The sequence below is a fragment of the Diorhabda sublineata genome, chromosome 1 (assembly GCF_026230105.1).
Source record: "Diorhabda sublineata isolate icDioSubl1.1 chromosome 1, icDioSubl1.1, whole genome shotgun sequence".
In the NCBI taxonomy this organism is placed as follows: domain Eukaryota; kingdom Metazoa; phylum Arthropoda; class Insecta; order Coleoptera; family Chrysomelidae; genus Diorhabda; species Diorhabda sublineata.
This window is the reverse complement of record NC_079474.1, coordinates 14,109,410-14,122,682: the sequence shown is the minus strand read 5'-3', so window position 1 is coordinate 14,122,682 and position 13,273 is coordinate 14,109,410. Positions and strand designations below refer to the sequence as shown.

The 13,273-nt window shown below is 33.4% G+C and overlaps 1 protein-coding gene across 1 annotated transcript; it reads left to right on the top strand.

Moving 5' to 3' along the window:
• The first annotated feature begins 1,360 nt into the window (after window positions 1–1,360).
• LOC130449377 (rhomboid-related protein 3-like) lies at window positions 1,361–8,184 on the top strand. Its single transcript, XM_056787163.1, has 5 exons — window positions 1,361–1,539; window positions 2,930–3,138; window positions 4,683–4,949; window positions 5,194–5,404; window positions 7,752–8,184. The coding sequence occupies exons 1-5, from the start codon at window positions 1,453–1,455 to the stop codon at window positions 8,091–8,093; spliced, it is 1,116 nt and encodes a 371-aa protein (XP_056643141.1). The 5' UTR covers window positions 1,361–1,452; the 3' UTR covers window positions 8,094–8,184.
• The last annotated feature ends 5,089 nt before the right edge of the window (window positions 8,185–13,273 follow it).

Sequence of the window (13,273 nt, the reverse complement as noted above, 5' to 3'; positions counted from 1 at the left end):
TTCAAAAAATATTTGTCATTATTTGAGAATAATATAAACGAAAGAAATGTTTTAAAGCTGTAAATATGTTATAGGTAGATGAAGTAGAGGAATAGGAAAATATGAGTGACCACTAGTGGGGAAACTTTCTAATATTATAAGCATCCCGATTTATAGTGCGATCATAAATAAACCAATAGCTTTTGTCACGGGACATATTCCGAATCAGTTTAGGCACCAATCGCATGCGCAGTTTCAAAATTTCCGCTCGCGTAGGGGTGAAGTCATCGACAATTCAAAACTGATTCAGAATTCGACTCTCGAACAGAGCTAATGATTTCGTAATGATGGCGCAACCATAGAACTAAATGTATTATCTACCCGATTATTGGAGTTGATTGAATTCGATACCTCGTAATCATAGAACTAAATGGTAACGGTGGGAGGAGTACGGTACAAGAAATTAAAAGGAACACTTGACAAACATAGTTCTACTATAACTTTCTTTGTATCTCATTCTAATATTAGAACATGAATTTTATTGAGAGCGCAGTCTAGTATTATTTTGTCTATGAACTAAAGGTAAAATTTATAAAATTTTCGTGGTTGATTGAAATGTTTTCTGAGTCAGTAGTGTCATGCATTAATAAATGTACATAAGATTTTCACACTTCTGTAAATTTCGTTTTAAAATTAATGGAATTATGACCATGTATACAATTAATAAGCATTCATAACGGATTTCTCATTCTCAATAGACTATAACAGGTGTACCATAGTTGTTTTTTTGTATTCAATACTATGGAATATAGCAGTGCCGGACTGGGTACCAAAGACCACACTGAATAATTTTTTTTGGGATGGAAAATAGGAAATATCTGTTTTAACTTGGGAATTGTAGGTTGTAATGAACAAAAAGTATTCTGGTTGATAAATTTACTTAGAAATGCTTAAAAAATAACTATTATAGCAATAATGAATAATAAAAATTCACTAAAAACAGAATGTAAAAAAATAAAAATTTATTATACCTTGCTGTTTTTATAAATTGAACCACAAAAAGAATAATAAATATCACCAAGAACTAAATTTTCAATATTTTAACAATAAAAAAGATTCTAAACTCAGCATGAAACGAGATAAATTTTTTTTCATTCCATCGATTATTTTTCATATTTTTTTGCGTAATTTCATCATGTTCTTAAATTTTTATAAATAATATTATATATTCAAATTATCATATGTTATCTTTATTAAATCATCATATTAAATACAGCTTCCTTTATTCTTTTACCATTTTATGTAAATATTATTCAATAAAACCGCATTGGAGACCACAAATGTTAGTAATATACAAAAAAAAACTCAATATCTTTTATTTGGGAAAATGGACTAACCCCAGCCACAGTATTTTAGTCAAGTATAAACAGAAACAGAGTTCAAACGTTCGATGGTAATAATATTTAACACACAATGGAAGAACCAGTTAAACCTTTAAGAAAATCGAAAATTTTGGTTAATAGAGAATTGACGAATTATTATAAGAGTGTTTTCAAATCAGTGAGTATTTTTTTTAATACAATTTTTGATTACTAATACTCCACTTATTGGAGGATAATTTCATTAAGGAATAGGGGTGGTTTTCATCGTAGACCATACAGTTATATAGACTTTTGACAAAAAGTAACAAAAATTCAATGTAACTAACTTTAAAACGAGCTTGCACGACTATGCATAATTCCATTTTCATTTTCTTGTATTTACTGACTCCAAATTTTTCTTCTATTCTTCATAAGAAGCTTTTCTAAGCGTCACATCTGCTTCATTCATCTGCTGTCGGGTTTTCCTTACCCTTTCCTGTGCTACTTGTTGTAACCAAGTTTTTCCGGGTCTTCCTTTCCGTCTTTTATCATATCTTTTTGCTTCTGTTACTTTTTCTTATTAGGACTTGCGGTGTTCCTTTCTTTAAGTGTCCGTACCAGCTTATACAACTTTGAAAATATTTAAATCAGCCTTGCAAAATCTATCGTTAGAGCAGAACTTAAAGATATGACTATCATCTCCCCTATTCCAAAATCCGCTTTGAACTGCTTATATAAAAAAAAAGATTAGATCTGTAATGTAATCAAATGAACTGCTGTTTTTATACATATTTTTGTTTGTTTTTCTTTTATTTTAGACATTACAAGGTTCAATAATCATTTCTGTTGAAAATTATGAAGATTTCGTTTTTAGTTAGCACTTTATTTAATCTTCCAAAAATTTATCGGGCAGTAGCTATTTGGGCTGAGTAAACTACGAGTTGTTTTGAATTGAATAACGTTACTCAACTTTTCACTTGTTTGGAAATAATTCTTATGATTATTCTGTAATTATCGTGAATAAAAGTTTGACCTAATTTTGGATTAGAAAATAATTGATTTGATTCTTTAATAGATGTAGATGGATTTCCATCAAACCTCTCTGTAACTTTTTTTATTTGATTAAAATATTTGTGGCTTCAAATCACTAAGATCTAGCGCAGGTGAATGGCGTTTTGGCCAATGTCGAGGCGAGTGTTCAGCACGCGTACCGCGGTCAACCGAACCTGTAAGGTCTATACTAGTTGGGTCCGGGTTGATTAGTTTATGTTAAGTTAGGATTGTGTTCTAAACTGGCGTCCACAACTATTTTTTTGTATTTCAAGCTTTACCTCTCCATCGTTTGCAGCATCTGATCACTCATATTTTTCGAAATCTAAATTCAAAACTGTCTACAATATACAAGACTTTTCCTGACTCTGAATGCAATACAGAAGTATTCAGTACGACATTTCTTGGGGTCGTAAATTCATATACGGATTAAAATTTGACCGCGGGACGCAACTCGTTTGTAACAATTGCCGATGCTTTTTATTCTTGTAAATGATACACTTTGGAGCGAAGTTCTTTTTTTTTACGTATTATTTTAGTGTGATAAGAATGACGACGGATTTGTTAGCATTTTGGAATTGAAAGAATTTTTGGAAGCACAAGAACGATCGACTATTCCAGATAACGTACTCGAATGCATTATAAAGAAATTCGATAGGAATTGTGATACGCAATTGGATTTTGAGGAATTTTTAGAAATGGTGAATAACATTACGTTCATTGAAACGTTTCAGAACGCGACCAACAGGTATGTATAGAGTACCTGCATCAAACTACAAATATTCATAGAACGAGTGATGAGGTTCATTTTATTTTTTTTTTATTTTTTAACGATGTTAACGAAATAGATGTAATCAGTTTTTTGAATATTCTCTCATTACGAGTCCTTTTTCCATGGCAGATTCCATTCTTTCCTATCCTGTGTCTTATTCGTGAATTTCCTACCATCTTATCCCTAGATTTTCCCGTGCTGTCTTAATTTCTTTTGTCCAGTTCCTCCTCGGTATTTCTTCTTTTTTTTGTAAGTTCATGCTTCATATATTTTCCTTATTAATCGTTCTTCCATTCTCACAACATGGCCAAACCATTTTAATTATCCTTCTTTTGTTTTGAATTGGTTCTAAAATCAAATTTTCTCTTACAGTATTGTTCCTTATTTTGTCGTATTTTGATTTATTATCTATTTTCCTCAGAAATCTCATTTTTGTACTTTGTATTTTACTTTTTTGTTTCTGTGTTAGTATCCATGTCTCAGATCCAAATGTTAACATGGGTGTGGCTACTTTTTTTATATATTTTTGTTTTTATTTGTTTTTGGATTTCTTTTTTGGCTAAAAACTGCACCTTTATTGCATTGAATAATCTTCCAACTGCTCCAGCTCTCGCGCTTATTTTTTCTTCCACTCTTCTATGTTGTGTTAGAGTCGTACCAAGGTATTTGAAGCTTTTGATATGCTCTATTTTTGCTTCCCCTAATTTTATCTTATATGTCTTCTTCTCTGTTTAGAGCAGATATTTACGAAATTTTGGAATACATTACAGTATTATAGTACCTTATAGAGATATATACTCTTTTTTTTCAATCTCCAATCGCCCCTTGAAGACGCTATGTGTGCAGGAAAAAGCAGGCATGTGCTATAGGCGACTGCGAAGCTCTAGCACTACACACACCGCCATCTTTGATATTCAGGCGTCAGTCGGCGTTGTGCCACGTAAACAAGTCCGCTATTATTGATGCTCCCGACAAGTGCGATTCGTTTTCTACAGGCTGAAGGTCATATTTATGCAGAAGACCATTGGAGAAAGAGTCGTGTGTATGAGGAAAACTTCATGAGTTATGGTTTTGTGCGTAAATGGTATCGAAAGTTTAAAGATGTGCATGGTGAAGGGGGCCAAAGACGCAAATCTGTCGCTTCAAATGATTTGGTTGAACGAGTTGACAGAATAATTAAAGAAAACTGTAGGTTCACCAATTGTACGGAATTTGAAGAAGATTCAAGGTCTGTTTTGTTTCTTTGAAGAGGTTATTGAAAACCTTGTCGAGAGATATGACAAATGTCTCAATCTCTTCGGTGATTATGTCGAAAAGTAACCCTAAATGTACCAATTTTTTGGTAATAAATTTATTGTTTTATATGAACTTGTATTTTTATTTATAGACTATCGGAGGTTGAAGGAAAAATAAGCAATTATCTCGTTAATTTTTCACACCTTGTGTAAACAATAAAAGGAACTTATCACATATTAAATTGTGTGTATAACCTATGAAAGTTCGTGTCCATTTTGTTTCAGAATCTTGAGGTTTATACTACTTCCGCAAAAGGAAAGTGCACATCCTGTTTTGAGGAAAACAGTGACAAGAACAGGATCATACGAAAAACAATTTAAATTTGGTTTCAACACCACTGGTATTCTGATTATATCGATATTGCAGGTTATATTATTCTATTCCGATTCGAAGTGTGATGAACCAGGGTCGATTAGGAGAGCTTTATATTTCTTACCATGCAATAGGTCCACCCTTTATAGATATTTGTCTTATTTGTTGGTACATTTGAAGTAAGTATTGACACATTTCATTGAACTTAGTGTGATATTTGTAATTAAATAACTTAGGGAGTATTTTTCGGACTTTATACCTACGACAATTATTTCTTTCATGTCAATATTTCATGATAAATTTTGCTTGAGTGATAAAATTAGCTGCCCATTGTTTTAGATGCTAGCGCACCTATTAAGATCGACCTTGTTTGTACCATTTTATTTTCTTTTAATAAATTAGTCATGTCTTCACTTATTTCAGCCAAACACACCTATGGGCAAATGTTATATTACAAATTATTATCGGTATTCCTTTGGAAATGGTTCACAGCTGGAGAGTTATTGTGATATATCTAGCAGGAGCGGTTGGGGGTGCATTGCTTACCTCCGTATTCGAAAGATCTACTATTTTTCTAGGAGGCAGCGGAGGTGATTTCGCTCTATATACAGCGCATATATCCGTTGTCCTTATGGTAAGTTTGACATTGGCACATGCAATACTATGAAATGGAAACTGTAACCCGTAGCTTCGATCGGCAGTTGGAACCGAAACGTTCTGTCATGATTACGCTCCTAGATTTCCTTTCCAAACGCAGAAATGGAATTTGCGACTTTTAAAATTGCAGTTTTGCAGCTGCCGTTTCAAAATTTTCTAATATTAGCTCTCATATATACTAGAACTGTACTAGAAGTGATTCTAGTTTGGGGTACTAGAACTACTTTAAATACCACGAGGGACAATCTCTGGGGCCATGAAATCTTGCTCAACAACTGCACTAGAAGTGATTCTGGTTTGGGGTACTAGAATTAGTTTAAATACAACGAGGAACAATCTCTGGGGCCATGAAATGTTGCCAAACAACTGCACTAGAAGTGATTCTAGTTTGGGGTACTAGAATTAGTTTAAATACAACGAGGAACAATCTCTGGGGCCATGAAATCTTGCCCAACAACTGTACTAGAAGTGATTCTAGTTTGGGGTACTAGAACTACTTTAAATACAACGAGGAACAATCTCTGGGGCCATGAAATCTTGCCCAAGAACTGCACTAGAAGTGATTCTAGTTTGGGGTACTAGAACTACTTTAAATACAACGAGGAACAATCTCTGGGGCCATGAAATGTTGCCAAACAACTGCACTAGAAGTGATTCTAGTTTGGGGTACTAGAATTAGTTTAAATACAACGAGGAACAATCTCTGGGGCCATGAAATATTGCCCAACAACTGTACTAGAAGTGATTCTAGTTTGGGGTTCTAGAACTACTTTAAATACCACGAGGGACAATCTCTGGGGCCATGAAATATTGCCCAACAACTGTACTAGAAGTGATTCTAGTTTGGGGTACTAGAACTACTTTAAATACCACGAGGGACAATCTCTGGGGCCATGAAATCTTGCTCAACAACTGCACTAGAAGTGATTCTGGTTTGGGGTACTAGAATTAGTTTAAATACAACGAGGAACAATCTCTGGGGCCATGAAATGTTGCCAAACAACTGCACTAGAAGTGATTCTAGTTTGGGGTACTAGAATTAGTTTAAATACAACGAGGAACAATCTCTGGGGCCATGAAATCTTGCCCAACAACTGTACTAGAAGTGATTCTAGTTTGGGGTACTAGAACTACTTTAAATACAACGAGGAACAATCTCTGGGGCCATGAAATCTTGCCCAAGAACTGCACTAGAAGTGATTCTAGTTTGGGGTACTAGAACTACTTTAAATACAACGAGGAACAATCTCTGGGGCCATGAAATGTTGCCAAACAACTGCACTAGAAGTGATTCTAGTTTGGGGTACTAGAATTAGTTTAAATACAACGAGGAACAATCTCTGGGGCCATGAAATATTGCCCAACAACTGTACTAGAAGTGATTCTAGTTTGGGGTTCTAGAACTACTTTAAATACCACGAGGGACAATCTCTGGGGCCATGAAATATTGCCCAACAACTGTACTAGAAGTGATTCTAGTTTGGGGTACTAGAACTACTTTAAATACCACGAGGGACAATCTCTGGGGCCATGAAATCTTGCTCAACAACTGCACTAGAAGTGATTCTGGTTTGGGGTACTAGAACTAGTTTAAATACCACGAGAATCAATCTCTGGGGCTGTGATTCTAAATCTCGCATCTGTCAACATAGTACTGGAAAGCGAGGCAGAGAAAACATCATTTAGAATGTTCAGAGATGAGTTGTAAAAGCAAACGGGATCAAAACACCAAGCAAGAAATTAACAGAATTGTATACGGGTGGATAAAAAACAGCAGACAGAGCTTGGATAGGAGTGTATCGGCCCAGAACCAAACACTCTGAAAGCCTGGGCAACGCACCAAGCTCTTTAAAAGGAGTTAGATCGATGGATCAGATTTAAATACTGGGCTCTTCAGTATCGCAGCTAAAAAACAGGACACAATAGATGATTTGGGTCGCAGTGTATAGGAGGAAGTTTATGGCAAAGTAATAATATTTAAAATGACTGTACTAAGTTTTGTATTTGAAATTAGACTATAGGAAGGTAGTAGTATGGTTTTTGAAGTAAATACATTGTTTTTGGAAAATATTCACTTATTTTTTTTACCCTAAAACGGTACTTAATTCAAAAACAATCCTCATAATAAAATAACGAAACACTCCTTTGACAGAACGTTCGATATACTGCGTTTTGTCGAGAATAACGCGTTTGTCTTAGTTGGTTCCTACTTTCTATGTCCTTCTGTAAAAAAAATGTGTTAATTATGAACTTCTTGTTTATTATATAATGCGATTACAACATTTTTTAACACTAGGGTGTTTTTAACGCATGTTTTGTTTCAGAATTGGCGAGAAATGAGTCATCCTGCAGTTCATCTTATGATATTTGCTATCTTAGTAATTATGGATATTATCAATGTATACATCAAAATGATTCGAAACGTGTGCTACTTGTGTCACGTAGGTGGCGCCGTCGTCGGTTTACTACTTGGAATCGACATAATACGAAATATTAATCTTACAAAAAAAGAAAACATAATGTGGTATATATCTTGCGTAACATTGTGTTTGTTTTTTTTTACTCTCATAATATTAGACTGTACTCTTGAATCTTATAATTGTTCGGATTTCGGGAATAAAACTTATTTAATGTGTAATGTAACTTCTGATATTTCCAACCATTAAATAAGCAATATTATATAATATTATATATATTATATAAGCAGTATTAAATAAGCAAGTAATCAAAATATAATAAATAAAGCATTGATACGTTCTTAAGAAGTTTTCATCTCGATGCCCACTTAAAACAAAATTTCAGGCTACAGGATTATTCCAAGAATGCTGATTGCGAGGTGACATGTTTAGAAATTTTTATAACCATAAAAACATCAATTACAGCTACTATTTAATATTATCCCCGATCATACAGGACGTCCGAAAAGTAGTTGAACAAATAAAACGTAATACTGATGACATTTTTGTATTCTAAATAGAAAATTATGCAGATTAACCCCCTCATCTCCGATCACCTTGTAATTTCAATGAAATGACAACATCGTTCGAATAATTTGCACAAAATATCATATCCTGCTAACCTAACCTCTAGTTTGTATTAAAAAAATAGTCAAATAATAATTTTCCACACAACTTTTGAACATCCTTCTCCACGCCCCAGCTTAGAACTTCCTTTTGCGTCACACATTCATAAAGTACAAATAACACACTATTCAATTTTTATATTTTTCAATCCTAAAAAACTATGTGAAGAATTACCAAAATTAGGTCAATCTTGAAATCATAGATATGTGCTTAGAAAGTGAAGAAGAAGAGCTTGTATAAAACTATAAACAAACACGCAAATAAAATAAAAATAAAATATACACACGAAACAAACAATTTGTTTACGGCAATCCTAAAATATGAAAAAATTTGTATTAAAAATAAATATTAATTGATTAAAACTAATGCAGAATTAAATATTAGTATTATAATAGAGCGTAAAAAGGTACTTTCCAGTAACTATGCCTTCAAATTCTTGAGAAATGCCGAAAAAGATATCGATTGGGAAATGATTGTGCATTTTTTTCGCATTGTACAGGATTGAGCCTTTACTTCTGAACGTGAAAAGTCTCTTTTGTAGTTTGAAGATTGGCCTAAATTGAAGATAGAAATCGCACCATGATTTAAGTGTAATTAGGTTGCTGGCTAGATATAGTTAATAAGCAGAAGAAACAAAATAGGGCCTAGTACTGAACCTCGAGACACTCCGTATTTTGGCAAGAAGATATCGTTGTATCAACCTTTACAAGCTGACTTCTATTAGAAGGTATGACTTAAACCTTGCGAGAGGTATTCCGTTGAAACCTTAGTACTGCAATTTGCTAGAAAAATTACTGAAAGCTGTTGCAATGGAGGGATTGGAGTAAATATAATTCAGGATGGAGAACACAATTTGTGTATTTGTTACTTAAAAACCCAAATTGATGGGTAGTTTTTTCTACTTCATCTTCTCCTTGTTTGTCAAAGTGTTAAGGTGATTCGATGTGCATTTCGGCAAACACATTTTGTTGAAACAGTAAGTTATATACATATATTTTTGTTTATGTTCCTTTTATTCTATGATTATGTTAAAAAAGAAGATTTTTTTTATTGATGATACTTTTCATAACCTGTGTATTGTATTATAAAGGTTGGCCTACCACGTGTAATTTCTCTTATAATTTAAATAAAGTACATACATAAATAAAGTATTTGGATGTAAATCACGACACATTTAATGTAAGCGAAACTTTGATAAAACTACGAAATAAAGAAGAAACTGTGTACGTTTACATTAGCATCGGGAAGATATGAAAGCGGATCCTGATAAAAAGTTAAACAATTTTTGATAAAATTCAAAAAGTAATTATTAAGGTCTCAACGTCTGCGAGATATTTACCATGCTGGACTTTAGATTCTAAATATCAGTATATATTATTCTCTTTCTCGCTTGGTGAAATTTAAAGGTGTTTAATCATCGTCTGGTGTTCAATTATTTGAGAAAATTCGACTTGTGACGTCTGACTATCCATCGCTTACCTAGTATGGTGCATTCTGAGCGTGAAAGCGTAGATTAGGATGGCTGTGTCGATTGCTTTCACGAGGTTAACACTATTAAGGGTTCTATTCAATAGTTTGGTTAACCGTGACCTATATTTTTGTCTGAATTCCTTTTTTAAACCCGTGAAGTTTATTACCCGATTTTATGGATTATCTGGATATTTTTACTTATCTCTTTATTGCTTTCATGGATATTCAATACACAGCATAATGTTCATTTCAAAGATGTGTAATTTATAGAATGTTGTAAAACGTGTAGTATTACTAGATATTTCAATTTTTTATTATCACTTCTATAAAAAATTCTTTTTAAAATATATGCTCAATCAAACGACTTAATTAAATGTTTTATTACAAATTTTATATCTTCAATTTGGTTATCGGAACGCGTCAGACATGAGATTTGAATGTTGGTGTAAAGATGTAAATATGTTCAGTTTATTACAACCCGTAAATATTATTTTTAAATTCCCGAAATTCAATAAACGTTCAATGTTTATTTTTTTTTCAAATGAAGTCATAATGGCAAATGTCTCCTTATGTGGAAAATTACGTATTACATAGTACGTAGGCTGTAAGTTTGAATTTCATTTGTTATTAAACTTCGTATTATTTGAAGAAAACCTTTATTTTTAGTGTTTCCATCTAATATATATACAATACGAAGGCTGCTAATTAAGTTTTGAGGTAGACAAATAAAAACAAATATTTATAAATTCACTCTGTAGCGAAAGTGCGACTACGATTGAATTCCGAAAACCAGCAACACTCGTTGGTTCGAAAGTTATAAAAAATTTTCCTAAGAAAATGATAGCGATTTGATTCCATTTTGTGATCCAGTTAAATGTTTCAAGTCTGACCTTGTATTTTTCGTTGATATTTAATTATTCCGACTTTGAAAATTATTCAAAAAGGATGCTTTTATAAATTTAACGGTGCCGTATGGGATATTAATGTACCTGCCAATTAATTTATTGTTATGGATAGTGCTTAACACCATTCGCGACAAAAAACGGTTAAATTATTTAATTTTCTCTCGTGTCTTTTCCCTACTACATTTCTAATTGAAAATTCCTACTTTTTGCGTCACCGATTACGCTAGAAAACCGATGTGTCAATATGAGAAATTCCCTTATACATGTCGTACTTCCCACCTAACTTTTATAACTACTAAATCAGTCATTTCAGAGAAATGTGTCACAGAAAGAAGAATCATGTTTTTTAGAGCTTTTAGATTTTGATTCGATTCCTCTACGGATGTTTATAAGTAATTTCAAGGACAACACGTACCTAAACAAACGAGAGAGAAAGACGGTATCGCCATCTAGACTAGAACCTTCTTTAACCATATAAAACGAGTGCGTCGACGCGACGTGAGTCAGTTGAGTCGAGTAATCGAAGCGATACGGTTGGAGAAGGATTTTAATTGTACTGCGAACTATTGTCGAGTTCCATAATTGTTACGATTTTGGCATAATGTCACAAAAACGTAAATTTGATAGTGAGTGCAGAATTTTTCAATCTAAATGGGAATTTTTTTAATCTAAATGAGAAATTGCATATTTTTTCATAGAATGGAAAGGTAAACCACTGTATTTGATTTGTAATCGAACAGTTACTGTTTGTAAGGAGTTTATATTGAAGAGACAATATGATACGAATCATTAGTCAAAATTTGATTGTTACACTGAAAAAATAAGAATCGAAACATATACTCAGATATACTCAAGGGAGTTTCCAAGGGAGAGATCAAATGTAACCCGTTGTCAACGTACTCCAATCTGTAGCTTTGGACGTGGTCAAAGCGTTGGAACACGTTAAAAGGATTTTACTTTTAATTAAAAACCACCGTAAAAATCCAGTAATAGTGACAGACGAAATTCTAGAGGAAGCTTATGTTGCAGAGAAAGTCGGATCGGAGAAGGACATTACATCCATGTTTACGAAGAAACAAAGTCATAGAAGCAATCATCCAGCAGAAAGCCCTTCAGAATACTGGAAGAGGTATTTGGTAATACCATACTTGGATTCAATTATCACCTCCCTTAAAGTACGTTTTGCTGATGAAAACACGCCATCAATTCGCATTATTTAAGTTAGTGCAAATGCAAAAGATGACAATTAAAAATATGAAACAAACTAGTGAATCTATTGCCCAGTTTTATGATTTACCTAACATAAAGAATGAAATTAATGGTGAAGTGTTTAAAAGTTTGATTTGGTTATTTTGCTGTCGAAGGCTTGTGAAGTTTTATACATTGATATTAGAACCGTTCTTATTACAATCGTCATCGAGGCAAAGACTTACAAAGTTCATACTTTACCCCATTGCGCCCCTTTTAAGCTGACGACGCCTTTGAATATACTTAATATATAAAAAAAACTTCCCCTAATACAAATAAAAACCCTTACAGCATTCTGAATACTCGATCAACTGCACGCAATTGATAAATAAGTTTGTCGTTAAGGATTCAAAATCACTCAACTCATACCCTCCTCAAGTCATACTAGAATAAGACTCTTTTCCCGTCGTGTGAATTGATTGAGTTGAGCGCGAACATCAAACATGATTTTTTTATTGTTCTCCGATAGCAGCGCGAGTCAATTCAATATAAAAACATTACTTTAGATCTGTTTCATAATACAAGAATCACATAATGCAGTACTACTACGAGGATGTATTGATATCTAGTTAGCCTAGACCAGTTCAATGCATAAACAAAATATTGCGTTACCATAGCAACGAACAATAACTTATTAGAAGTGTCAGTGTAAAGATTGACGTCAAAAAAGTGGAGCAGAGTTACGAAATAAATTAAAAGAAAAATGATGTCCACCGAAAATGGAAAAATTGGAGTATTGAACCATCACCAAGTAACTGCATTTAAAAGGGTTAAGATTTACGAAGATATGCTTCATACCCTTGGTGATCTATGTCCTTCGTATGCGACCGTAAAAAATAGGACTGCAAGCTTCAAAAGAAGTGAATTTTCCATTGAAGTTGATGACCGATCGGGAAGGCCAGTTTCTGTGTCAGTCCCCGAAAATATCGATGCAGCTCATGACATGATTTTATGAGACCGTCGAATTGGACTAAAACGGATATTTAAAGCACTGAATATTTCATACGAACGCGTTTATCATATAGTTCACGTAAATTTCAACAATTGGGAAATTGCTGCAAAATGGATCCCCAAATGTTTGAATGTTGACCAAAAGCGTGCAAGGGTAGAAGCATTGCGTTCGATCTGTGCTCGATTTGG

Coding starts and splice junctions, on each gene's coding strand:
- LOC130449377 (XM_056787163.1), top strand. CDS start 1,453: ATGGAAGAACCAGTTAAACCTTTAAGAAAATCGAAAATTTTGGTTAAT. Junction 3,139..4,682: donor TTTCAGAACGCGACCAACAG/GTATGTATAGAG, acceptor ATTTTGTTTCAG/AATCTTGAGGTTTATACTAC. Junction 5,405..7,751: donor ATATATCCGTTGTCCTTATG/GTAAGTTTGACA, acceptor GTTTTGTTTCAG/AATTGGCGAGAAATGAGTCA.